This window comes from Lithobates pipiens, unplaced genomic scaffold (genome assembly GCF_037356315.1).
Source record: "Lithobates pipiens isolate NorthernLeopardFrog02 unplaced genomic scaffold, aLitPip1_a1.2 Scaffold_13, whole genome shotgun sequence".
NCBI classification, from domain to species: domain Eukaryota; kingdom Metazoa; phylum Chordata; class Amphibia; order Anura; family Ranidae; genus Lithobates; species Lithobates pipiens.
Window position 1 is genome coordinate 406,744,395 of NW_027507718.1, and position 27,354 is coordinate 406,771,748.

At 44.0% G+C, this 27,354-nt stretch overlaps 1 protein-coding gene across 1 annotated transcript in view; it reads right to left on the reverse strand.

Annotated features, from left to right (window-relative positions):
- The window catches only part of KIT (KIT proto-oncogene, receptor tyrosine kinase), an 82,178-nt gene extending 71,038 nt beyond the window's left edge, over positions 1-11,140 (reverse strand). The window contains exon 1 of the mRNA XM_077477477.1: positions 10,988-11,140. Within this exon, the coding sequence (XP_077333603.1) occupies positions 10,988-11,024 (37 nt within the window). The 5' untranslated portion in view covers positions 11,025-11,140. The remainder of the gene's footprint in view (positions 1-10,987) is intronic.
- Between the last annotated feature and the right edge of the window lie 16,214 nt (positions 11,141-27,354).

The following is a 27,354-nucleotide window of genomic DNA, read 5'->3' on the forward strand; positions in this document are numbered from 1 at the left end:
CTGTAGGTCAAAGTGGTTTGTAAGGGTTTAAAACCACTTTAAGTGTTAGCAGCCTTAGTGAACTTTTTCCTGAGTAGGTAAAAATCTTTTCACACAATAACAATTTTATCTCATAGCATCCAATTTATCATAAAATTCTGACATTTTATGCCCATGTACATTTATATCATTTACAGCTTTCCTACATGTTCCAAGTTTTTTCATTAATTAACATCCATAGTCTACATGTACAGCATTCTAGCTTCCAATTATAAAACCTGATTACCTTCCCCTGGATGAATTCCATATTTCACACATTGTTGGAACACAGACAAGGCACACACATAAAATGTTAGTACAGGTATATGGTTAGTTCATGCTCTTCTGATAACTAAGAGATTTCAAGGACCAATTACATTTACTGTCCACTTAAACCTCTCTTGATTGCACAGCAGAGATGGTTAGTGGTTTCAGGCTGAGGCCAGCTCCCCTAAAGTCAAATTATACCATTAAACCGATACTCAATTACTACTCAATTACCACCCATAATAGCATCCGAGAGACTGAACTGCACAACTCACTTGTGGTATTAAAAATAAAAGAGACGTTTTTGACCCAAAGATCGTGATCCGTGCACTTAACAAGGGTCGTGATTCCAGAAATACCAATGAAGTAGAAGTAACCGTTTACACCAGCACTGCCTGTGATTACAAGAAAACTATAAATCAAGTCGCTTGTCTTACTTGCTGTCAAAATACTTCCATAAATACACACCTGCAATCTGCATTAGACAACAGAAATCATGCAATCAGCTTCTATACAAAAATAACAGGGATATGCAAATAATAAGTTCCTGCTGAGACGGGAGGGAAGGAGTGTCTGGAAAGCAGCAGGTCTTTTGCACCGTTGTCTGGGAAGGCAGCACTACCCATAAAGGTGTGAACACAGAGGAATTATTTATTCCAATATAATAGAATACAATTTAAAGTGCCTTAGGTACAACAGTCATGGGCATTTGATCAACATACAGTTAAAGCTGAACAGATATGAAAATTTTATTAAAAAAAAAATATTAAGTACAGAAAGTAATACTGCCTAAACAGTAGTCAGGGTCCTATTACTCTGTACAGTGCTAGTGTATCAGCCTACAACTGTAAACAGGAAGGATGAGCACAGGGATTTAGGAGCCACCTCCAAATAGACCATAACCGAAACCAGACTTGAATGCAAATGTATTTGGTGAGGAGCTGTCTGACTCCAAGGAGGAGTCACCATGTAAATGATACTGTTACTATGTGCTAGAGGACCGGAAAGAAACTAGCTCCATGTTTTCTTGTACTACTTGGTGGTAGAGGACCAGTAAGAAGTCATTAGCCCCATGTTTTCGTATACTATTTGGTGGTAGAGAACCAGTAAGAAACCATTAGCCCCATGTTTTCTTATACTACTTGGGGGTAAAGGACCAGTAATAAATCATTACCCTCATGTTCTCTTATACCACTTGGGGGTAAAGGACCAGTAATAAATCATTACCCTCATGTTCTCTTATACCACTTGGTGGTAGAGGACCAGTAAGAAACCATTAGTCCCATGTTTTCTTATACTACTTGGTGGTAGAGGATGAGTAGGAAACCATTAATACCATGTTTTCTTATACTATTTGGTGGTAGAGAACCAGTAAGAGACCATTAGCCCCATGTTTTCTTATACTACTTGGTGGTAAAGAACCAGTAAGAAATCATTAACCCCATGTTTTTTTTATACTACTTGGTTGTAGAAGACCAGGAAAAAAACATTAATCCCATGTTTTCTTATATAACTTGGTGGTAGAGGACCAGTAGGAAACCATTAGTACCATGTTTTCTTATACTATTTGGTGGTAGAGGACCAGTAAGAAACCATTAGCCCCATGTTTTCTTATACTACTTGGTGGACCAGAATCCAACAATAGAGTATAGTTTCTCCCATAGACAGCCACTAAGTGCTGCTGAAATAAAAATATAATTCCAGTACTCTATGTAAAAAAAAACTAGAAACTGAATGAGGAGGACCTTTCCCTGTTACTATACAGGGGGTAAGATTTCCACATAGGGGGTTGCAAGTTTTACAGGAAATACACTTCAACAGGATTCAACATTTAATTGGTATTTCAAGAAAAATTCTTGGCATAGTATATTTTACATAGTTACATTTTTCCAGCTTGGGCTATTTATATATCATATCTGGCCAATGCCCCTGGAAGCTGGAAATCACTAAAGTGGACAGTGCTACTCTAGTGATCTCCACTTGTTTCTGGGTCCCTGACTGAGCGGTCGGACTGATGGATTCTGAACACAGAAGGTGTCACACAAGGTTGGCTGCTCAGCATGGGCGCCATTCAGATAATGAATAAACACAAAGCTTTCCTGACTGAATGAGGTGGAGAAGAGGGGCAGTGATGCCACGTTCTCCACCTTGTCCAATCAGAGAACACTTTGCATTCATTCAGATAATTTCGGAATTTCCTCAATAATGCAAAGCGTTCTCTAAATAACGCCCGTGCTGAGTGACCAACCTCCTGTTTTCAGAATGCATAAGGCTATCAATTCAGCACAGGTCTCGAAAACAAGTGGAGATCACTGGTGTCTACTTCAGTCATTTCTAGCTTCTACGGACATAGGTTAGGTATGGTATACTCATAGTTTACTAAATAGTTAAGGTATACTGTGGCTTTCTAACTGTTAAAGACAGAAGTAGCCCATGGCTATAATAAAACTTGACAGAAGTACACCTGTTTCATTATTAGTCATTATGGGAATTTTCTTTACCTTCCAATTGCTTACAAACAGGTCATTAGTGAGCTATGAAGATTTCTAATGAAGGTATTTATTACAGTTAGGGCACCAGAATTTAAAAGGCAGTCAGGCGTCAGATACAAAAAACACTGAATGCAGTTGCGTATATCTCAAAACAAACAAAAAAAAAAGTATCTGGATATCCTTCGTCTAGAAACCAGCAAGGTAGGTTTACTAATGGCAAATATACATTGCATCTTGTAAGTGCAGTTGCACTCTGCAAGAGCTTTAGTTTAGCTTGAGTAAAAGAAGTGAAACTTCACTTTGCAAAGAATACCCAATAATATGCAAGCAAAATATATAGAACAAAATGCATTTTTGCTTGCACATGATCAGATAATAGAAGTCTGCAGAGCTTCCCTCATATACTAAGCTCTGGAGCAAACGGCTTTGTAGAGTGCAACTGCACTTGCAAAATGAACAGTCTATTTGGTTTTGGTAAATCAACCCCAATAATACTGTTCTACGTACTCAGAGGAACAGAAAGCAGAGTAAAGCTGGACATACACAGTTTGAATTTCGGCCTGAAGCCAAACCTCAAGCCTTGTGTAGCCCTGCCGGAACCACCCAGCTATGGAGTTAGTGGTCTGTTTGTCAAGCTAAGCATCAGTACTCTTTATTGCTCAGTGAAATCTCTCAAAAAGCTACAAATAATTGTAACCACTGTATCAGGGCTCAACCTTGATTGAAGCTTGGCCAAAAGTGATAGCTGGTACATCGATATTGCAGGTAGATCTTCCCATCTATGGGCAGTCTAAACCATCACAACCAATTACACCACCGCAATATACGTTTAATAAACCACATTATTAAACATCTGTATTTGAGCAATTGCTGACTTGTCATGTGGTTCCTGTTTACCATTACTACCTTCATTACGCACAGGAAGTAAAAAAAAAAAATCTGAAGTCTTTAATAACAAGCCATCTTGGTACGTATTTAATTCATGTGTGCAACAAATAAACATTACCTGACTGAGCACCAGGTATGTGGATTTTCGGTCTAGACTTAGAAAAATGTGCAGAGGTTGCTTGTAAATTCCTATCCATATTTGCTTTCCAAAGATTATAACAAGCAAACGGCAGCTCAGCAGCTATTATAACTCTTTGAAGCCTCCATTAGCTGGCCATCTACACAGGATTTAACTTGGGTTTTACATCTTTATTAACTTGGGCACCACAAAGGAAATGGGAAATGGTAAAGACACCTTCTAACATTGCGTAAACTCTCTTGTGGTGACAGGCTCTATAGAAGGCATTGTTACCAAAGTCACACATGTAGGGGGGTGGAGGGCAGTTTAACTCTTTCATGACCTTATTTTACATTATGAGCCAAAAGGACAGATTGAGGTCAGGATCAATTAAGTGTAGGTCAGTGCAATATAAAAACCCATACGCAGTACATCTCTGCAATACATGCACATTTCTCAAAGTTTTATCATTTTAAAGATTGTGCATGAACAGAAGAATACCGGTTGATCAGTCATAAATGTACTGTGGATTGAGCCTTGCCTGGTTCACTCTTGTCAAACATCTTAAAACCACTTAAAGGAGGAGAAGTACACCCAATGCTCATTTGGCTGTACTTCTCCAGCGGATCACAGGATTGCAGTTCATTCGGGCTGAAGCCCACTGTAGGCTGACTTCACAGAGCGGGTCCAGGCTTGGGCAAGATCACGACACTGGAGTGAGGATCTGCTCACATGCCTGGACCGGTGCCCAGCTAAGTCTCCTGGTGAGCCACTGAGAGCCTGAGTCGGCCGCTCCCACCCCCTCCACAGCCCAGTGCACCACGTCGGGGGGGGGGGGGAGGGGGGGTTGTATAGAGCTGACTGACAGTCCCCAGCAATCTGCTCAGTGTGAAATGAGGGATCAGCAGTGTTTGATCGCTCAATTCTCAGTGTTAGAGATACTGGGGGGACAGATGCAGCATCAGACCAATGCTGCATCCACCTAGGTAAACATACATCTTTTTTTAAGCTGACCATACATTACTCAAATGTTGCCCAACTCTTGTAGAACTGGGCAAAATAGGAACTGTGGGTGACTCTGTGGGTGCAAAATTGTCATCTGAACAGTGACTGCATCCTATCATATGCAGTCACTGTTCAGGTATTCAGGTAGCCGATGGTTCTGCGATTGTCTGAATACAATAGCTGGCTTCTGAGATGTCTCCATCAATTTTGGCATGGTGGAATGAAAATTGAGCCATGTGTGGCTAGCATGACTCTCCCACCTTCACAACATAAAAGCTAATCATTCTGTAGTATCAAGGTAAGGACTGGGAAGGATAGTTACTCTCCTTGAGACAGCAACACAAAAATTGTGCACAAGACAAAGGACAGCTCTAAATTTCTGACACGATCAACAGGCAATTTTGAACAGATATATCAAAATGCTTCCAACTGTATTTTTAACAGAGCAAAATATGAGAGGTTCATTGTTAACCCTTGTACACATGGTTGGACATTCTGACAACCAAATCCGTTGGATATTGTCTGACGGATTTTGTCCGAAACTGTTGCATACACACGGTCGGACAAAGTTGTTGGAAAATCCGATCGTTCAGAACGCGGTGACGTTATTTTGTTACGATGGGACTACATTCAGGCTAGTAGCCAATAGCTTTGGTCTAGGAATTTGATCTGAGCATGCGTGGCACTTTGTTCGATTGGAATTCTCTACACACAATCGGACAAAGTCCGATCGGATCATGTTGTCGGAAAGTTTTATAGCCCTGCTCTAAAACTTTGTTGGTCGGATATTCCGACGGAAACAGTCCGATGGATCCCACACATGGTCGGATTATCCGACAACACGGTCTGATCAGACATTTTCTGTCGGAATGTCCGACCGTGTGTACAAGGGCTAAGGGTTTACACTTTATATAGAATGCATGTAAACTATAGAAAGTCATAATACGTGTATGTACATTGCCTGATAGCATTTAAGAAGAAGATCGGCACATTGATGCTTGGTGGAACTGTAGGAGCACACAAGTGGATGCATGGAGCTGAGAAGACACCCTGGTGCTCCCTTTATCCCAGCTCCGAAAAATCCATCCATCTGAGAACATTCATTCTCTTATGATGATTGGCGTGTGAAGTCATATACTGGGTGTAGTCTTTTGCCGTCACAATCAAAACCACAAAAATCTTAAATGTACTAGTAGGAGATATTCATAGGAATTAGCTTTTCCAAAATATAGGGATGCAGGATGAGCAGGCACAATTTGGTCACCTTCAAGGCATCACAGTTTACAGAGTTCTGAAGCTATAACAAGGGAGTGGTGCTGGTGCCTCATATACCATAGTGATCTGTATAGTCTTCAATGTCTGTGTGATTGATGTCACAGCCGAGACCTGTATGTCTACCATCATGGATAAGATATTGTTTTTTTGAGCTGCTTGTACCTTAAATCAAAAACTGAAAATAAAACATACTTCCAAATATTATACTAAAGGATCTACTAGCCACAAACACCTGTATACTTCTTGCAGTTGGCACGCACTCCCTGCACAGCCTGAAAAGAGCGCTCTGTTATGTCTCTTCAGTGTGCCAAAACCTGCACATTCCGAACATTGACATGAGCACCAGACTTGCACTTTATCCCTCTATTATGTGTGGATCAGTTGGTTGAAACAGTTGGACTAATAACGAATTGAACTAACCAACAACAGTCACTATTGGTAATTCTAAATTCTAATGCCCCGTACACACGACCAGACTTTTCAACATCAAAAGTCTGACGGAATGATTCCGGCAGACTATTCGATCGTGTGTGGGCTGCAACGGACTTTTGATTCGCAAAAGTCTGACAGACTTTAGAAATGGAACATGCTTCAAATTTTTCCGCCAAAACTCTGCCGGACCCAGAAATCCGCTCGTGTGTGTGCTAGTCTGACGGACTAAAACCGACGCTAGGGCAGCTATTGGCTACTGGCTATGAACTTCCTTATTCTAGTCCAGTCATACGTCATCACGTTCGAATCCGTCGGACTTTGGTGTGATTGTGTGTGGCCAAGTCCGTTCATTCGGAAAGTCCGTCAGAACTCTGTCAGAACTCCGTCGAAAGTCTGCCGGACTCAAGTCCTGTCGTGTGTACGCGGCATTAGTGGATAATTTTCCTCTTCAAAACACAATAACCTTTGTCAGTATTAAGTCAGAAAAACGTTACTAAATGCTCTCAGCCATTATCAACCAGCATTCCATGGAACCCTGAAGTTCCTTCAGAGATTGCAAGGGGTTCCGGTGGCTGATTGGTCTCCAACCTCATGGTGCTTGTATAGCCCAATGCTACTTGGCAGAGCCAGAATCATGATACAAGTGATCTTTTTAGCAGGCTGTGGGGTTGGCATTCGGACCACCACCGAGGGGAGGGCATTCTTCCCACTGACCACTAATGAATTCATTTTTTTACGGGGGTCCCTGAGACCTAAAAATGGTTTTAAGGGTTCCTTTATGGTATAAAATTTGGGAAAGCCTAGGTACGTCAACTTCCTAAGGAAAGGGAAACATGGTATTGCCTCTGGACTTGACAACAGAATAAAACTAGCGTTGACACCAAACAGCAGTCATGCATTAAAAAGTTATCCAAAGTTTGTGCCTGGGATGGGTGGACTCCACTGCCAAGCTAGTCAGTCCTTGGTGGACTTCTCACTACCTATCATTGTTAGTGGAAAACCTACCAGTGTGTTACAGCCCTAATATAAAGAGTTGTAGCACTTTTCCAAATTGTCACTGAAGAACTTTCCTAAACATATCCACACCCTCTGCTAGTGTCTGTTCTTGAAGGTCATCTCCTGGGGTTAGTAGAGGCAATCTGTGTTGTCTCAGGCTCTCTTATCTCTAGTCTAGTAACCGTAACAACAACTTAAGGCACTCATTTTCTACTATCCTCTACAAAGACATGTCTAAGGTTTCAGCAAAGTTTTCATTCAGTGCCACGGCAACTGTTCAAAGGCACAAAACCGACACAGCAAGAAAAAAATAAAACAACTAGCTTGTCCAACTGACCTGTTAGCTAGCTACTAGAGGCATTCTATCAGATGAAAGCCATAATCACTTTGAAAATAAGTTAAGACTGCATCAGTTCAAAGATTCACAGTGACACTATATGAAAAACACGCACACACACGCCAACACACAAGCTAACAATTGTTGCAAACATACGTAATAATAATAATAATACGTAAAATCAAACGTAATCATGAGCATCCTATAAATATCACATTCATTGATCATAACAAACAAAAAAATGGTGCTTTGCTGAAACTTATACTTCAGACTCTAATCCAGCTATTCTCAACCAGGATTCAGTGGAAGCCTAGGCTTCCTCCAGAGGTTTTCTAGGAATTTTTTTGGCAGTGGCTGATTAAATTCCAATCTGATTGTGCCTGCTTAGTTCTGGAGCCAATACCACTTGGCAGAGCTTGACATGCCACCAATGATCGCTGTCTGAAAGGGCATTATGCCCCACACTGAAAGTGGGGCATTCTTCAAACTGACCACCAGTATAAAGTGCATTTCTCCCACTGATCTCCAATGACTTGCTTTTCGAAGAGGTTCCCCAAAACCTTAAAATTCAAAGGGTTCCTCTGGGGTAAAAAGGTTAAGAAAGGCTGCTCTAGTCCAATATTTCTCAACTGTATTGAGACAATCAAGAAGAACTTACCCCCTAATAATAGTCAGTGTTTACTGTGCGCCCCTTGATAGGTATCATTTATGATGGAACCACACTTGTGCATTTTGGCAAAATGTGATTTTTATTGAAATAAAAAAGGAAAACGCATCTTGCCAAAACACAACACATGCGTGGCTCAACCCTATTCTAAAGTCACCCTAGATGCAAGTTATAATTTACATTCTTGTTTTCTAAGCAATCCACTGTTTTTTAAAATAGCTAAAAGAATGATCTCTGTGTTACGATTTTTTTTTTTTATTAATCTTCATTCTTATGAATTAATTTCTAAGAATCAGAAGTGATCCCCCACCAATACTCCCTCTTCATACCAATTCATTAGTAAGAAAATGAAGTGATCCCACCACTATTACTCCCTCTTCTTATCAATTCATTTCTAAGGGAAGTGATCCCACCACCAGTACCCTCTCTTCAGAACAATATATTTCTAAGCAGAAGAGATCCAACCACCAGTACCCCCTCTTCAGAACAATATATTTCTAAGCAGGAGAAGAGATCCCACCGCTAGTGCCCTCTCTTCAGAACAATATATTTCTAAGCAGGAGAAGAGATCCCACCACTAGTACCATCTCTTCTTATCAATTTATTTCTAAGAAGGAGAATCGATCCCACCCCTAGTACCATCTCTTCTTATCAAGTTCTTTCTAAGAGAAGTGATCCCAACACTAGTACTCCCTCTTCTTATCAATTAATTTCTAATTAGAAGTGATCCCACCACTAGTACCCCCTCTTCTTTTCAATTAATTTCTAATTAGAAGTGATCCCACCACTAGTACCCCCTCTTCTTTTCAATTAATTTCTAATTAGAAGTGATCCCACCACTAGTACACCCTCTTCTTATCAATTCAATTCTAAGAAGGAGAAGCGATCCCACCACTAGTACACCCTCTTCTTATCAATTAATTTCTAATTAGAAGTGATCCCACCACTAGTACCCCCTCTTTTTATCAATTCATTTCCAAGAAGGAAAAGCCACCCCACTACTAGTACCCCCTCTTCTTATCAATTTGTTTCTAAGAAGGAGAAGCGATCCCACCACTTGTACCCCCTCTTCATAACAATATATTTCTAAGCAAGAGAAATGATCCCACCACTAGTACCCCCTCTTCTTATCAAGTCATTTCTAAGAAGGAGAAGCGATCCCACCACTTGTACCCCCTCTTCATAACAATATATTTCTAAGCAAGAGAAATGATCCCACCACTAGTACCCCCTCTTCTTATCAAGTCATTTCTAAGAAGGAGAAGCGACCCCACCACTTGTACCCCCTCTTCATAACAATATATTTCTAAGCAAGAGAAATGATCCCACCACTAGTACCCCCTCTTTTTATCAATTCATTTCTAAGAAGGAGAAGCGATCGCACCACTAGTGCCCTCTTCATAACAATATATTTTCTAAGCAAGATAAATGATGCCACTACTAGTACCCCCTCTTCATAACAAGATATTTTAAAGCAAGAGAAATTATCCCACCACTAGTACCCCTTCTTCTTATCAATTTATTTCTAAGAGGAGAAGCTATCCCACCACTAGTACCCCCTCTTCAGAACAATATATTTCTAAGCAAGGGAAATGATCCCACCACTAGTACACCCTCTTATTAATTATTTTTTTAAAAAGAGAAATGATTCCACCAGTAGTACCCCCACTTCCCTTCAAGTGATTTCTAAGAAGCAGAGGTGATCCCATCACTAAGCCTCTCTTGGCCGAGGAACAAGCCTCTAGTCATGTCGGTTCTCTGCAGGCACCGATGCTGAGATATTAAATTCAGAGCTTTCCCTGGCACATAATGTGAAATCGTTATAACATGCAAATGACATAGACCCAGGTCTGAGCCCCTGGCAGCACCCTGGCACAGAGAAGCTGTCTGCCCTGGCATCGGTTAGCCACGTGTACAATCAGCTTCTCCGATTGGTCACCTGCCAGTACAATGTATCCAAACCTGACCATGACCTGCGCAAGTGTCCATGTCTGACCAGATAGCATGACCCCTGTACGATAATACTAGTAGTACTGCGTTTGTCCTAGTAGTACTGCGTTCATCACATTCACTACAAAACCTTTCTTGGGAACTACAAGTTGCAGCACCTCCAGAGCTGTAAATGCACGCTGTGACTTGTAGTGCCACAAGCGGTGGTCTGATGTGACACAACCTCTCCCCCAGCACCTGCATCATGTTAATCATTACAGAGAGGTGTACACAAGCAGTGTCAGCCCAGACAGTGCGATCATTGCAATGTCACAACCCCACTACAATCATCACAATATTTCCCTGCACTGTTATCAAACACACGTGTGCCGAGCCCCTGGTATGATAACAGAAGGAGACGTGGCCGGACGTCCCATAACACACATATACTGTATACTGCTACATCGCAGCAGCCTGGAGAACTTCTCCGCACATCGGAGCACACAATACAGAAGGAGGAGGATGCTCAGTAATAGGAAAGATAAAGGAAGATCCAAGCTGACCTGCAAGAAGCAGCAAGCACAGAAAATCCCAGTCCATGGTACAAGCAACAGGAGGCGGAGGGTGGGCGGCTGCGAGCACCCCGGACAGTCCCGATAATGTCCCCAATCCACAGGCTGCACTTCTTCCAACTGACCTCCTGAACAGGAGCAGCCAAGGTATAGAGCAGGCACTACTGTCCCGACACGCCCCTGACTCCGCCCCCTATACACAGCGCTGTGCATGGTGCTGCTACACAGTGCGGGGAGAGATCAGCATCAGATCACAGCTCAGTCCATAGACAGCTCAGCGGGGTCAGTCCGTGCACAGCTCAGCGGGGTCAGTCCCTAGACAGCTCAGCGGGGTCAGTCCATAGACAGCTCTGTGGGCTCAGTCCATAGACAGCTCAGCGGGGTCAGTCCGTGCACAGCTCAGCGGGGTCAGTCCCTAGACAGCTCAGCGGGGTCAGTCCATAGACAGCTCAGCGGGGTCAGTCCGTGCACAGCTCAGCAGGGTCAGTCCATAGATAGCTCTGTGGGGTCAGTCCATAGACAGCTATGTGGGGTCAGTCCATAGACAGCTCAGCGGGGTCAGTCCATGCACAGCTCAGCGGGGTCAGTCCATGCACAGCTAAGCAGGGTCAGTCCATAGACAGCTCAGCAGGGTCAGTCCATGCACAGCTCAGCGGGGTCAGTCCATGCACAGCTCTGCAGGGTCAGTCCATGCACAGCTCAGCAGGGTCAGTCCATAGACAGCTCAGCAGGGTCAGTCCATGCACAGCTCTGCAGGGTCAGTCCATAGACAGCTCAGCAGGGTCAGTCCATGCACAGCTCAGCAGGGTCAGTCCATAGACAGCTCAGCAGGGTCAGTCCATGCACAGCTCTGCAGGGTCAGTCCATAGACAGCTCAGCAGGGTCAGTCCATGCACAGCTCAGCAGGGTCAGTCCATAGACAGCTCAGCAGGGTCAGTCCATACACAGCTTAGCAGGGTCAGTCCATAGACAGCTCAGCATCAGATCACAGCTCTGCAGGGTCATTGCATGCACAGCATACACTCACAGGCAGATGGAGGGTGCTGAGCTGAGTCCTTCACTTGCAGGCTTCAGATCCCAATATAGTTTTTTGGGTGCTCCTGACACTATTGGGGAACCCCACTTCTCGCCTGAGTCCCCATCCTTCTGGTATATGAAAGAAGGAAAGCTATTATACTACAGAGGACCCACACTTGGCACCCCTGCTGGTTATGTGGATTAGGATTTAGCGCTCATTCCCAGTGCAGGTTGCTTATGTCCTTCTGTTTCACTCCATACTAAAAGCCCTGCATTGGTGTGTACTGAAAAAAAGTAGGAGGGGATGCATTTTTATGCAGCTGGTTGGGACACTCTCCTCTGTATTGCAATACACTGATGCGCATAGATTTGATTGAAAGGTCGTTTTGTGACAATTTAATAAAGGTTAAAAAAGAAGCAAACAGTGTGATGCTTTGTGGCAATGCAACGCATGGCCACTACACAACGCATGGCAGGGGCATATACTGTATAGAACATAACTCACTTCCACTGTGAATGGGCCCTTAGAGCACAAGGGTCACTTAAAGTGGAACTAAAAGCATTGTACTTACCTCCTCTCTAATGGTCTGGGTCCCTAGCTGGTGCTGTCATCTTCTTCCCAGGTTCTGGTATTCAGGCATTATTATTGGCCATTGGGGGATGATGTCACTCCTGCGCAGTAATCTTGGAATGCAGGGACCATGCCAGCAATGTAAGCTGAGCTGTGCAAGAAGACTGCGAGCAGACAGGTAGGTAGGTGTATCTTATGGCAGAAGAGACATTGCTGCTCGCAATCTTTTATAAAATGCCTATTGTTCTGTTTTGCAGGCCGGTTCACACCACAATTTCTGCGTTCAAAATGCGCTTCTGCATGCATCTTTTTTATGATGCGTTACATTGTGTTTTTTCCTCTCTTTTTTTCTTCATCTCAGTTGAGGACATGTGCGTTCCGGTGCATTTTTTATGTGTTTTGCTGCATTCCAGATGCATTCCATACAGAAAAAATGCAACATATTCTACTTTTGCTGACTGCACTGAAACAAAAGAAAAGCACCCTGCAATAACAGATTAAACCCTAACTCTGGGCTGCTTTTTAAATGTATCCATGCAGTGCCCTCCCCCACCTCATGGGTTAAATAGGAGCCACAGTCTGCTCACATCATTTGTAATAAAAACATCTTTGCCATTCTGAAGCTTCCTTCCAACCACTTTGCATATTATTTTATATATACTGTGATTCTGTACTTGCCAAATATGCTGCAGAAATCTCCCTCCACTGAGTCTGGCTGCAGCCATTTTAACTGTGGGCAGCTGAAGCTGCTGCCTGTTCACTTCCTGGATTTTCACAGACACACAGAGGCAAACCTCCAGCTCTGCAGCTTTCATTGGCCCTCTTATGACTCATCTCTTGCTTGCAAACTCTCATGAGAGTGAGAGAGAGCTGTGCATGATGTCATAAGCCTAAGCTTTTTACCAGACAATGAACAGGAAGTGAGCCGTGTTAGGCATTTACTGGCAGAAAATCTATCCAAAATTAAAACAACATGGGCAGAAGATTTAATAGATGGAAAGATGAAAAAATGACAGAAGAGCTGCTTTAACGTCTCTTTGATGAGGATGAGGGTAGGAATAAGCGCAAATAACTTATAATTTGCCCCCCTGGCAGTTGGTATTCTTCTCAGCTGTCTAATATAGTGGGTTGTGGATGGGTCCTCACCAACCTTCTCAGCAATGCAGGACTGCTGGCCTTGCATTGTACATGATAATGTCAGCACACTGCAACCAGCCTGGGTGGGGGCTTCCTGGGAAAGAAGAGGAAGTCTGGTTCATAGCTCCCAACTGTCCCTGATTTCAAGGGACTGTCCCTGATTTGGAGCAATGTCCCTCTGTCCCTCCCCCCCCCCCCCCATTTGTCCCTCATTTTGGTCTGATCCATATAGCTGTATATAAAATGCACTTTTTATCTTTCAGAAAGTGTTTCCCAGTGCTAAACCTTTCTTCCAAATTCTAAATAGCTGCATTTTTATATTTTAAAAATCATAGAAGTGAAAAAAAAGCTCTTGTGGATTTAAAGTGGAGGGCCGGTTATAAAAAAAAAAAAAAAAAAAAAGTCAGCAGCTGCAAACACTGCAGCTGCTGACTTAATAAACACACTCACCTGTCCAGGGCGCCCGTGATGTCGGCCGCCCGAGGCCGACCCGTCCCTCGGCTCTCGGGTCCCGGCGCCGCCATCCCTTGTAAGGGAAACAGGCAGCGGAGCCTTATGGCTTCACTGCCCGTTTCCTACTGCGCATGCGTGAGTCCCGCAGCTACTGCGCATGCGCGAGTCCCGCAGCGCTTTCTGAATGGGACGTGCTGTGTTCTGGAACACACAGTTCCCAGAACACAGCGCGACTCATTACCCAGAAGACGCCGCGACGAAGACAGAAGACAGAAGATCTCCGCGGAGGAGGAAGAGGAAGATTAGGAGAAAGTGCCTAGCAACAGGCATTTCTGGTAAGTAAAAAAAAAAAAAAAATTTTTCATTTTTTTTTTTTTTTTAGATTTTTTGTAATTTTTAACATTTTTTTGTTTTTCAGGGTGGCCCTCCACTTTAATTAACAATTTTCTTGGGTTAATTCTCCTTTAAGGGGGTGTGGCATGTATGCCTACATATGTTTGCTGGTAGGTGTCCCTCATTCCCATCTCAAAATGTTGGTTGACCAATCAATAAGGTAGATATTTGTATAGATATTTGTGCTTATTCGTACCCATCTCTTACCAAATGGCCATTTAACCCATGCAGTGCACAGAAGATTCCACTGCATTGGATCCTCCACACACATTTGCTTATTATTAGGCTCGGGTGATAAGTGTAAATACTTACCTCGTTCCTCCCTCTCCCGGCAGCCAATGCTGTTCTCTGCTGTCCAATGTCCAGGGCCCTAGGTTTTGGGCTGGCCCCCACTTTCCTCCTGTGTGAGGGGACCCCACTGCATAGATACATAAAAAAGCAGCATGGAGTTGGGCTTTGATACTTACCTCATTGGCAGGTGCTGACTCTTTTGAAGGACTACAGGTCATGACATATCTTCTGCATCTGACAAACTTCCAGGAATGACACATGTCTGGCCTATGGACAACTGATGTGGTTCCATCGGCTGGCCCCCGAGTCACTAGCGTGTCCATTTATTTCCATAGGAAGCCCAATTATCAGTCTGCCAGACTCCAATGCCACACATACCCCCTGTCACTTTTTATCATCAGCTTTTTCAGAATTGTATTTTATTGTATCAGCAGAACTTTAGAAATGCAGAGAAATTGTCACATCACAAAAAAAAAAAAAAAAAAGAAGATGAACCAATTTATGAGCACATCATTCACATTACAATTAAATTGAAACAAAAAATCTTGCACCACATCCTGATCTAACTGGAGCTCCCATAGCATCTGAACCACAATGGCGCTATATACAATGCAGTTATTATTATTATACAGGATTTATAGCGCCGGCAGTTTACACAGTGCTTTACAACATAAGGGCTGATAGTACAGTTACCATACAATTCAATACAGGAGGAATCAGAGGGCCCTGCTCCTTGGAGCTTACAATCTAAGAGGGAGGGCCAAGAGATAAGAGAGGTAATACTGTGGGGGATGGGCTGATGGAGAAAATAAATGTGCAGTTGTTAAGTGGGGACCAGATAGGCTTCTCAGAAGAGAAACGTTTTGAGGGATCGTCTGAAAGTTGACAGAGTAAAGCACACGATCGGATTTTCAGCAGGGAATTGTGTGATGACAGACTGTTGGCCTGAAAACCGACCGTTAGTACGCTCCATCAGACAATTGTTGTCCAACTTTCCTCCAACAAATGTTGGATGGCAGGTTAGTACATTTTCGGTGGACAACGGTCTGTTGTCAGATTTTCCTATCATCTGTACACAAGTCCGTCACACAAAAGTTGAAAGTAAAAAAAGCACGATCGGAATCAATGCTCACTAAACATGACATTAGCAGAAGGTACTCAAAGGGTGGTGCTCAAGAGCTGAAATTCCTCATAGTACCTCACTATGTTTGTGTTTGTTGGCTGACAATTGTGTGCCATTTGTATGCAAGACAAGTTCCTGGCACACGCCCTTCGGACAAAAGTCTGACGCTTTGTTGGCCAACAATCCGATCCTGTGTACGAGGCTTAAGAGATAGTCTGACTGACAGGGGTAGAGAGTTCCAGAGGATTGGAGAGGCTCTGGATCATCGAACACATACGGTATGGTGGCCACACACACTTTGATTTTATTATCTGATCGATGTGCATTTCAATCAAAACAATCAAATCCACAAACAACTGAATAGCCAGATCTTCCCTTTCAATCGATGTTGACCTGATTTTAGATCGGATTCGATCAAACGGATTCATTTGGCCAGGGTGGAAAATGATTGTTTTGCATCGATTGGCAGCTCTGAAATACTTTGCTTATGATCACATTATGAGATTGCATGGGCAGGAAGAGAGAGGCGATCGCTAACTTATGATTACAAGTTACAATCATATCCTAATTATTTATTTAAATCCACTTCTCTGTGTAGGGCATATAGATTAAATGGGTTGTCAACTACGGATTGATTATTCCTATCAGAAGAGGATCAGAAAATAAATCAATCATTTTCTGAAGCATGTATGGCCACCATTAGCGTAAAAAATCAATAAAAATAGGGAAGCTTACAATCATATAGATTTCCAGGCTTAGAAAGCTGTATGACTCAATGACGTATTTCCCATGCCTGTAATATTCATGTCAGTTATTTCTCACGTGTTAAAGGGATCCTGAACTGTTTTTTTTTTTTTTTTAATAAACATGATATACCTACTGTACCCGTTCTGTGCAATGGTTTTGCACAGAACAGCCCTTATCCTCTCCTGGAATCCCCCACCAGCACTCCTGCCTCGTGCCCCCATTTGAAGCCACCATATTTGGACACTCATTCAGGCTTAAAGGGGCTGTAAACTATCAAGGCATGGAATGCTTTGAGGTGAAAACCCTTCTGTAGTGCAACAGCCCCCCAAAGCCCCCCTTTACTTACCTGAATTTCAATGATGGGACAAGCAGAGCAGCTCCAGCTGCTGTCTTGGGTCCTCATTGGATAGTCTGATAGCAACGGGAGCCATTGGCTCCCGCTGCTGTCAATCAAATCCAGTGACATGGGAGCCAAGCGGTGGGGCTGAGTCCCCTGCTGTCTGTGTCAATGGACGCAGCAGCAGGACTCCGGAGCCTGCCCGTACCCCCATGGAAAGCGTTTCTCCGTTGGGGAACTCGAGAAGAGGAGGAGCCAGGAGCACCTCCGGGACACCCCAGAAAAGGAGGACTGGAGCTGCTCTGTGCAAAACCCTTGCACAGAGAAGGTAAGTATGATACGTTTGTTATTAAAAAAAAAAGCAAACCTTTACAACCCCTTTAATATTGAACTGTGCTGCCTGTGTCCAAAGACACACCCAGCGTGGCTTGGCCCCCGCCCCTTTACACTGAATTTGATTTACAGAAGCAGGAACCAGTGCTTTCTGCCTCTCTGTTCTGTGGGGAGGAGAGAGCTGTTGATCTTGGGCATAGCGCGATTGAGATTGGGCTCAGGTAAGTATTTAGAAGGGGCGGGGGGGGCACAACATTTGAAAGTTTTTTTTTTTTACCTTTTAAAGGATATCTAAAGGTTCCTCCTCCTTTTCTGAGGTCCCCCAGCGGCGCTCCTGGCTCCTCCCCTTCTCGAGTGCCCCGTTAGAGAGCCGCTCTCCCTTCGGGGCACTCTCCCTTGTCCTGCTGGAGCCAATGGCTGCGCTGTTATCATTCTATCCAATCAGGACCAGAGACACTGGCTGGAGCTGGTGTGCTCGCCCCCCCCCCCCCCCCCCCGGCGCTGGAAAGAACAGATTCAGGTAAGTAAAAGGGGGTCTCTGGGGGGCTGCTGCATGCATAGAATGCAAACCTCGAGGGTTTACAGAATTTTGCATGTTTTTTCTACCCAAAAACGCATTGTGCAACTGCGACCATGCGATGGATAGCAGAGGTATTACACATTAAAAAAATTACAGGAAAAGAATAATCTAAAAATATTGTTTGAAAAAAATATATCAGTAAATGATCCAATAAAATTATCTTTTAATCGGTCAGCTTTACAACTAGTTCTCTGATTCACATATATTTGTTTGATCAATCTGAAGCCATCAATAAAATTCTGCCACAGCTGATCGAATTTGACCGACTGCTCATTAAATCTATTAAATGGAGGTGCTTTTGGTTATTAAATTCAGTTAGATCAGTTTATTCACATTGAATGATTGTTTGATCACATTGATCACGTGTGCGGACATTGTAAAACAGAACTTTCCTCACCGTGTTTCCAGCACTGCTGTGTCCCATTGGTCGGGCCCAGGTGATCAATACATCTCAGCATTGCTGAAATAGTATACTGAGCTGTACATTTATTTTATTTTTGTTTTATTCGATTATTTATTATTATTATTTATTATATTTTTGTTCAACATAAAGATTTATTACTTCCTACAAAAGGTTGGAAGGTGTGTGGGCAACTTTGCCACCTGCTTAGATATGACCAAATCTTGTTCAATCACATGCAACCTCATTAACAAAAACAATATGTACAATATATATATATATATGTATTTGTCTATTTATTTGTTTACCATTTTCAATTCGATTTCCAATCAAAGAGAAGTATAGCGAGTGTATAAAATGTGAGTCCAGTGTGCAGATTATAGGGTGTTCCCCTTAGAAGGGCTTCTTACTATGTATACAGGATGAGCGCCTCTACTATACTCCCCACTATTCATGAAGTCCAGTACATCGCTTTACATTTGTATGGAGGAGTTTTCCCTCTCATCTCCCTCATCTCCCTCCTGTGCAGTCTGTGAGGAGGACTCCATTGTATCCTATGTAGATCTTATCCCCGGAGAGTCTCGCCTCAGGGCTCTCATGTGGTGCCGCTCTCCGGCTCTATTTACTACCAGTGAGGGCTGTAATGAGAGCCCGCCATATGAGAGCCCGGACACCCGGGAGGGGGAGGTCCTACTTCTATTTACACAGACCTTCTCCTCCCCATACACACTGCAACATGATCGTATCCCCGACATATCACTTGTCATAGAGAGAGCACTCACACTGTTAGGAGCACAGCACTCTCCTCTCCTCATAGGTTGCATAAACATATATACACTAAAGCCTATACTTTTGAGGAGATGTACTGTATATGTAATATTATATATGGTGTGTGCTAGCAATTTACTCTTCATATTTCAAGAACCCCCCCCCCCCATCTTCACTCTTTGTCATTCCTCTTTCTTTCTGTCTCTTTTCCCCACTCCACTCCCCCCCCCCTCTTTTTGGCCCCCCTCCTCTTTTTCACTCTCCATTCCTCCCTTTTCCCCCTCTCTCTTTCTGTTTGTCTCTCTCTGCCACCTTGCCATCTCTTTCTCTCTGCCCCCTCTCTTTCTCCTCTCTCTCTCTCCCCTCTAACCCCGCTCTCTGCTCCCCTCTCTCTTCCTCCCTCTCTCTCTCCCCCTGCCCCCCTCTCTCTTTCTCATATCACTGCCCCCCTCTGTCCCTCCTCTCTTTCTCCCCTCACTGTCTCTCTCCCTCTTCCCTCTACCCCCTCTCTCTTTCTCCCCTCACTCTCTCTCTCCCCTATGCCCCCTCTCCATTTCTCTCTCACTGTCTCTCTCTCTCCCCCTCTCTTTCTATCTCTATCTCTCTCCCCCCCTGCCCCCCTCTCTCTTTGTCACCTCACTGTCTCTCTCTGCCACCTCTCAATTTCTCTCTCACGGTCTCTCTCACTCTCTCTCCCCACTCTCTTTCTCTTATTTCTCTCTCTCTCTCTTCCCCCTGTCTCATTCTCTCCCCCGCTGTATCACTCTCTCGCCCCCTCTCTCTTTCTCCCCTGACTCTCTCTCTCCGCTCTGCCCCCTCTCTCATTCTCACCTCACTGTCTCTCTCTCTCTCTCCCCCTCTTTCCCATTCTCTCGTTCACCCCGCTGTCTCTCTCACTGCTCCCCTCTCTCTTTCTCTCCTCACTGTCTTTCTCTCTCCCCTCTTCCCCCCATCTCTCTTTCTCCCCCCACTGTCTCTTTCTCTCTCCTCCCTCTGCCCCCCCGTATCACGCTCGCTTCCCCTCTGCTCCCTCTCTCTCTTTCTCCCCCCCCCCCCCCTGTATCATGCTCTCTTCCCCTCTGCTCCCTCTCTCTCCCCCCCGTACCACGCTCTCTTCCCCTCTGCTCCTTCTCTCTCTTTCTCCCCTGACTGTATGTCTCTCTCTCTTCCCCTCTACCCCCTCTCTCCCATTCTCCCCTGACTTTATGTCTCTCTCTCTCCCCCTCTCTCTCTTTCTCCCCTGACTGTATGTCTCTCTCTCTCCCACTCTGCCCCTCTCTCTCTTTCTCCCCTAACTGTATGTCTCTCTCTCTCTCCCCCTCTGCCCCCTCTCTCTCTTTCTCTCCTGACTGTATGTCTCTCACCCACCTCTGCCACCTCTCTCTTTCTCCCCTCACTATCTCTCTCTCTCCCCCATCTGTTCCCCTCTCTTTTCCCCCCTCACTGTCTCTCTCTCACCCCCTCTGTCCCCCTCTCTCTTTCTCCTTTGTGCTAGTTTTGTGCTAGGAGGATCTAGGGGAAGAAAGGATTACTGCTGGGTGGGGGATTTAAGGGGTGAAGAGGATTTTTGCTGAGGAGAAGAATTTGCAGGGGGGTGGTTGTGCTGGGGATGGGTGAGAAAGGATTATTGCTGGGAGAGGGGGATTGGGGGAGAGGGCTTATGGGGAGGTGGAATATGGGCGTGGGTGATTTGTGCTAGGAGGGGAAATTTAGAGGAGTTTGTGCTAGGAGGGTGAGGATGATTTATGCTGGGAGGGGAGATTGAGGGAGGGTTTTTGATAATAGGTGGGATTGATTTGCGCTTGGAGGAGGAAATAAGGGGGAAGATGTATGCTAAAAGGGGGGATTGAGGGGTGATTTGTGCTGGGCAAGGGGATTTGGGAAGGATAATTAGTGCTGTGGGAATTTAAGGGAAGGGCAGGATTTGTGCTGGGGGAAACAAATTTATGCTGCTAAGGAGGTCGAATCTGGGGAGGAGAGGATTTGTGCTAGGGCAGATTCGTGCTAGGGAGGAATTTTGGGGGGAGGTTTGTGCTAAGCAAAGGGATTTGGGGAAGTTATTTATGCTGGAGGGGGATTGTGGGGAGGATCTGTGCTAATAGGGGGGTTGATTTGTGCTGGGAGGGGGGAATGAGGGGGTAGATTTGTGATAAGGAGTGGGAGTGAATTGTGCTAGGAGGGTGGATTTGGGGGGGATTATTAGTGGATTTGTGTTGGGGGCAAACTTGGGGAAGATTTATGCTAAGAGGAGTGATTTAAACAGGAGGAGATGATTTGTGCTGGGAGGAGGGATTGGGGGGGTCTGTGCTAATTGGAGGGATCTATTTGTGCTGGGAGGGGGAATGAGGGGGCGAGTTTATGGTGGGAGGGCTTGGGGGTGGTTTGTTCTTAGAGGGGGGACTTGGGGGGGGGGTGATTGGCACGGGGAAAATTTGGAAAATTTAAGGAAGAACAAGATTTGTACTAGCTCATAAGAATTTGAACTGGGGGGGGGGGGGGGGATCTGGGGAGAGAAATTGTGCTGTTGGGGCTGTGGTTGGGGGGGGGGGGGTAAGGGTGCTGGGGGGGTAGTATTATGCTTGGAGAGGGAGATCTTTGGGAGGAATTGTACTAAGAGGAGGAATTTGAAAGGAAGATGATTTGTACTAAGAGGGGTTTGAAGGAGTTGTGCTAAGAAGGAGGAATGGGGGGGGGGATGCTAGCTGGGATGGGGGTTTTCAGGGGAAGAATAGTGCTGTGGGAACTTAAGGGAAGGGCAGGATTTGTGATGGGGGAAACAAATTTAAACTTGGGAAAGGGGATTAGGGGAGAGGATTTGTCCTAGGGAGAATATTTTGTACTTAGGAGAGGGGATTTGGGGTGGGGGGTGGTAGAGGAATTATGCTAGGAGTTGAAATTTGGGGGAGTCTGTGCTAAGAGGGTGAGGATGATTTATGCTGGGAGGGGAGATTGAGGGAGGGTTTTGATAATAGGCGGGATTGATTTGTGCTTGGAGGGGGAAATGAGGGGGAATATTTATGCTAAAAAGGGGGGATTGAGGGGTGATTTGTGCTGGGCAAGGGGATTTAGGAGGGATAATTAGTGCTGTGGGAATTTAAGGGAAGGGCAGGATTTGTGCTGGGGGAAACAAATTTAAACTTGGGAGGGGGGATTAGGGGAGAGGATTTGTCCTAGGGAGTATATTTTGTGCTTAGGAGAGGGGATTTGGGGTGGGGACAGGGGTGGGAGATGATTAGTGCTTGGAGGGGGATTGATGGGAGAGGAGGTGGAATCTGGGGGAGGGCAGATTTGTGCTAGGGGGAAATTTTGGGGGGAGGTTTGTGCTAAGCAGAGGGATTTAGGAGGGGGATTTATGCTGGAGGGGGGATTGGGGGAGGATCTGTGCAAATATGGGAATTGATTTATGCTGGGAGGGGGGAATGAGGGGTCAAATTTGTGATAAGGAGCGGGAGTAAATTGTGCTAGGAGGGTGGATTTGGGGAGGATTATTAGGGGATTTGTGTTGGGGGTAAAATTTTTACGTATATATTCATAAATTCGAATATTTGGAAATTCGAAAATCTGAAACCCGAAAAATTGAAAAATCTGAAATAATAAATAACTAATAATAACTTAACTATCACTAACTATTAAATTATAGGTATTGGAATTTCCTTTCAAATTTGGCTGTTAGTGAACGTAACGAATACGAATTTATCCGAAGTTACGAATTATCCGAAATAACAAATGCCGTATCTAAATGAATGGAACTTAATGAATTAATAATAATAAATAACAATAATAATAAAACCTTTTTCTTCTTCTTATTTATTAACCACTTGCCAACCAGCCGCCATCATACTGTGGCAGGTCGGCATGATCCCGTAAATCGCCGTAGGTGTACGTCGGCACCTTTAAGGGAGATAGCACCCGCTGCATGGCGGGGGACCCGATGTGTGTGGCCAATGGCCGTGATGTCCACTGGCCTCCCGCGATCGTGGGCACGAGAGCCAGAATGGAGATGTGTGTATGTAAACACACAGATTCCCGTTCTGACAGGGGAGGAGAGACAGATCTGCTGTTCCCAGTGATTAGGAACAGCGATATGTCTCCTCCTCCAGTCAGTCCCATCCCCCCACAGTAAGAAACACACATGAGGGAACACATTTAACCCCTTGATCACCCCCTAGTGTTAACCCCTTCCCTGCCAGTGGCATTTATACAGTAATCAGTGCATTTTTATAGCACTGGATGCTGTATAAATGTCAATGGTCCCAAAGAAGTGTCAAAAGTGTCTGATCTGTCCGCCACAATGTCACAGTCCCGCTAAAAATAACTGCTCGCCGCTAGTAAAAAAAATAATAAAAAGGCCATAAATCTATCCCCTTTTTTGTAGATGCTGTAACTTTTGTGCAAACCAATCAATATATGCTTATTGTGATTTTTTTTTTACCAGAAATATGTAGAAGAATACATATCGGCCTAATTTTTTTGGGGATATTCAATAGAGCAGAAAGTAAAAAATGTTGCTTTTTTTTCAAAAATGTCACTCTTTTTTTGCTTATAGCGCAAAAAATAAAAACCCCAGAGGTGATCAAATACCACCAAAAGAAAGCTCTATTTGTGGGAAAAAAAGGACGTCAATTTTATTTGGGTACAATGTCGCACGACCACGCAATTGTCGGTTAAAGCGTCACAGTGCCGAATCGCATAAAATGGCCTGGTGATTAAGGGGGTACATTTTCCTGTCTGTAAGTGGTTAATTCATTCCATTTAATTTGTTTAGGTGTAGAATTGGTTATTCCGGATAATTCGTTATCTTCGGATAAATTTGTATTCAATGGTTCGATAGATATTGGAATTAGGAAATTCCAATACCTATCATTTAATAGTTAGTTGTTAGTATCATTTAATAGTTAATAGTAACTTATAATAACTAATAGTTTACTAATAGTAAATAATAATAACTAATAGTTTACTAATAGTAAATAATAACTAATAGTTAGTTATTCTTTCGAATTTCTAATTTATTAATTTTCAAATTTACGAATTGCGATCATAACGAATGACCCGAAAAACAGAAAAAAAAAAAAAAACCAACGACAAATGAAACGTAAACAATTGAATTTTTTGGCAGTGCATACGTCTACTCCTGACACCTTCACTCTGTAAATTTCACACAATTAATTCACACATTTTTAGTGTGTTACAGACTTCCTTCACTATAGTCACCGTATTGTACATTACATCTGACCAAAATGTTTATTGTCTCAACAGTTACTGGTTGTAATCGAAGTTTCATTTAAAAAAAATGAGTGTGCTTAGGTTTATAAATGTCTTTGAGACTCTTGCTTGAAGCACAGCAATCAAAGCATATTTTATGGGTACAAGAAGACTTTTATTTTATTTAGCCATGCCTCTTTAATTGCCTCCCACTGTTAACACAATATAGCCACAATCACTATTTGCCGCAGTTATACAGTAGATGTTGGGATCTATATATAGGTAGCATCTCCAGGTATAGGGACAGTTTGTGGTCTCTCTGCAGGTAGGAACAGGGGTGGACTGACCATTCAACTACTCGGGCACTGCCCGAGGGCCCCGGGCCACTAGGGTGCCCCATCAAGGTTGCCAGCCTCAGTAAAACCATGCATTAGTATGTAAAAATCTGTGTTTTTTTTTTACATCTGTCTTTGAAATGTCCCTTACCGACATCCTTTTGGTCTAAAAATCCAGAGATTATAGCTGCCCCACCTCTCCAGTACCTTCTCAGCCAATAGAAACATGTCTGTGTATACTGTGTGATTGTATACTGTGTGTTTGTGTATACTGCGTGGCCCCATAATGTCTGATTGCCTGGGGGCCCCATAATCTCCTATTTCTCAGGGGGCCCCATGAGTTGTCAGTCCGCCCCTGTGTAAGAACAACCCCTAGGACCTTATTAGAGGTAAATGATAATATAGAGGGTATAGGAGTCTAGGAATGTCTCCAGGGTAAGGGATAATATAAAAAGAATAAGAGTCCAGGCAGTGTCTACAGTTTCCCATGTCCCTCTCCATCTATGACATGATGTAATATATTGTGCAACTATTTTCACCATTGGCTTCACTTCTTCAGGTAGAATGTGGAGTTTCCTCTTTTGTTCTAAAGAAGTGACATCTGGAATTAGAGGAGAGGATCTCGGGAAATGAGTGACCCACACTGCTGAGTACTTAGGGCCCCATAGTGGGCCTTGTCCTCCAGGACCCCCTGATCACACCACTGGCACAGTCTACTTTTCTTGGCCTTGTAGGTATGTTTCTGCCACCCTTATTCAATTTCCTAGCTGTGGATGCTTAATCTGCACAGGCTCAGAGTCTGTCTATCTGTCTTTGGGGTCTCAAACATCTTCAGGTATGGGACCAGTTTGTAGTTTCTCTGCAGTGACTGGTAAATAGTTAGTATCTGGCAGCTTCATTTAATTTCTCCATGCTTAGACGTATTTTTCTTTAAATCGTTGATTGTGTCTTTTATTTGAGACTTTGGGCTGCACTGCTGGGAGTTTTGGATAAATAAGGTACTGTTGTTGTGGTCACACATTTGGACTGGTCCCTGTTGCTCAATAAGGCTTTATGGTGGTATGATTTGGGGTTGCTGTTCTATAGGTGGTCCCCGTATGATGGTTACCTCTTCTGGTCTGTAAGCTTTAAGGAAAATTTGTCAAGCTCAGCTGAGCATCATTTCTGCTAGTAGCAGAAGGCACTTACAGAATTCCAAATAGCACTGGAACAAATAGTCGCTGTGTCTGTGAATTTTTCAAATGACACAATGGTGACTATCCAATGCCTTTTAAATTTGCAAAATGTTATTGTCAAACATCCTGTAGTTCACTTGAACTGTGCAAATAAGTAAAAAAAAAACTGAGATTTCACTTCACACATATTGGAAAGTGACCATAAATGGAGTTTCCATATGGGTTTTAAAAAAAGAAACCTTAAGATCCCTTTAATGGTATTAGTGGATGACACTTTAATTCAATTTCAGCTTTTTACTTTTTTATCTGCAGCACTGCTATTGGTGAAAACTGGTATTACAGCTTGAGCATTCAAGTTCATATGAATTAGGACAGGCATGTCCAAAGTCCGGCCCGCGGGCCAATTGCGGCCCGCGGCCCGGTTTTGAACGGCCCGCCTGGTTATTTGGACATACATATCTTTTGTGGCCCCCGAGGATCTCCCAGCGCCGGGGCCACAAAAGATATATATCAGCCGTCACTAAATGGCGGCCCGCGGTCCAAGTTCGGACAGAGCAGCGCTTCTGCCCGGACCGCCATGCCGCCAGTGTAGCAAGCGACAGCAATCACTGGTTTGCTGGGACCGCGGGTTTCCCCAGCAACCAGTGACGCTGCGCGCATGCGCCCGCCCCCTGCTCCTGGCCGCGTCTCTCGGAGCTGAAGAGACACGGGCAGTAGGGGTGTGACGTCACGTGCACGCCCCGCCCCCCTGCTGCCCGCGGTTCCCGGGTCCTGGATCTCATCGAGAGGCAGCTTCAGTTGTGCCCACACTCCTGCAGTTAAGGTATGTGGGCACATTAGTTATCTATTAGTGATCAGTGTTGTGCACACTGTTGGGCATATTTTAAGGGGCTTTTTTTTGTAAAGGGCACGCTGATGGGAAAATTTTATGTTAAAGGGCACTCTGATGGGCACATTTTATTTTAAGGGGCACGCTGATGGATATATTTTTTATGTGCACACTGATGGGCATGTTTTGTTAAGGTGCCCCTTAACAAAATATGCCCATTGATGTGCACATTAAAAATATACCCATCAGCGTGTCCCTTAAAATAAAATGTGCCCATCAGAGTGCCCTTTAACATAAAATTTTCCCATCAACGTGCCCCTTAACATAAAATGAGGGTCACGCTGATGGGCACCTTTTATGTTAAGGGGTAATCCGATGGACAAATTTTATTTTACGGGGCACGCTGATGGGTATATTTTTAATATGCACATCGATGGGCATATTTTGTTAAGGGTCACGCTGATGGGTACAACAAAATGTGCCCTACAAAATATGCCCATCGATGTGCACATTAAAAATATACTCATCAGCATGCCCCTTAAAATAAAAATTGTCCATCAGAATGCCTCCTAACATAATAGGTGCCCATCAGTGTGACCCTTATTTCATGTTAAGGGGCACGCTGATGGGCAGATTTTATTTTAAGAGCAACACTGATAGGTACATT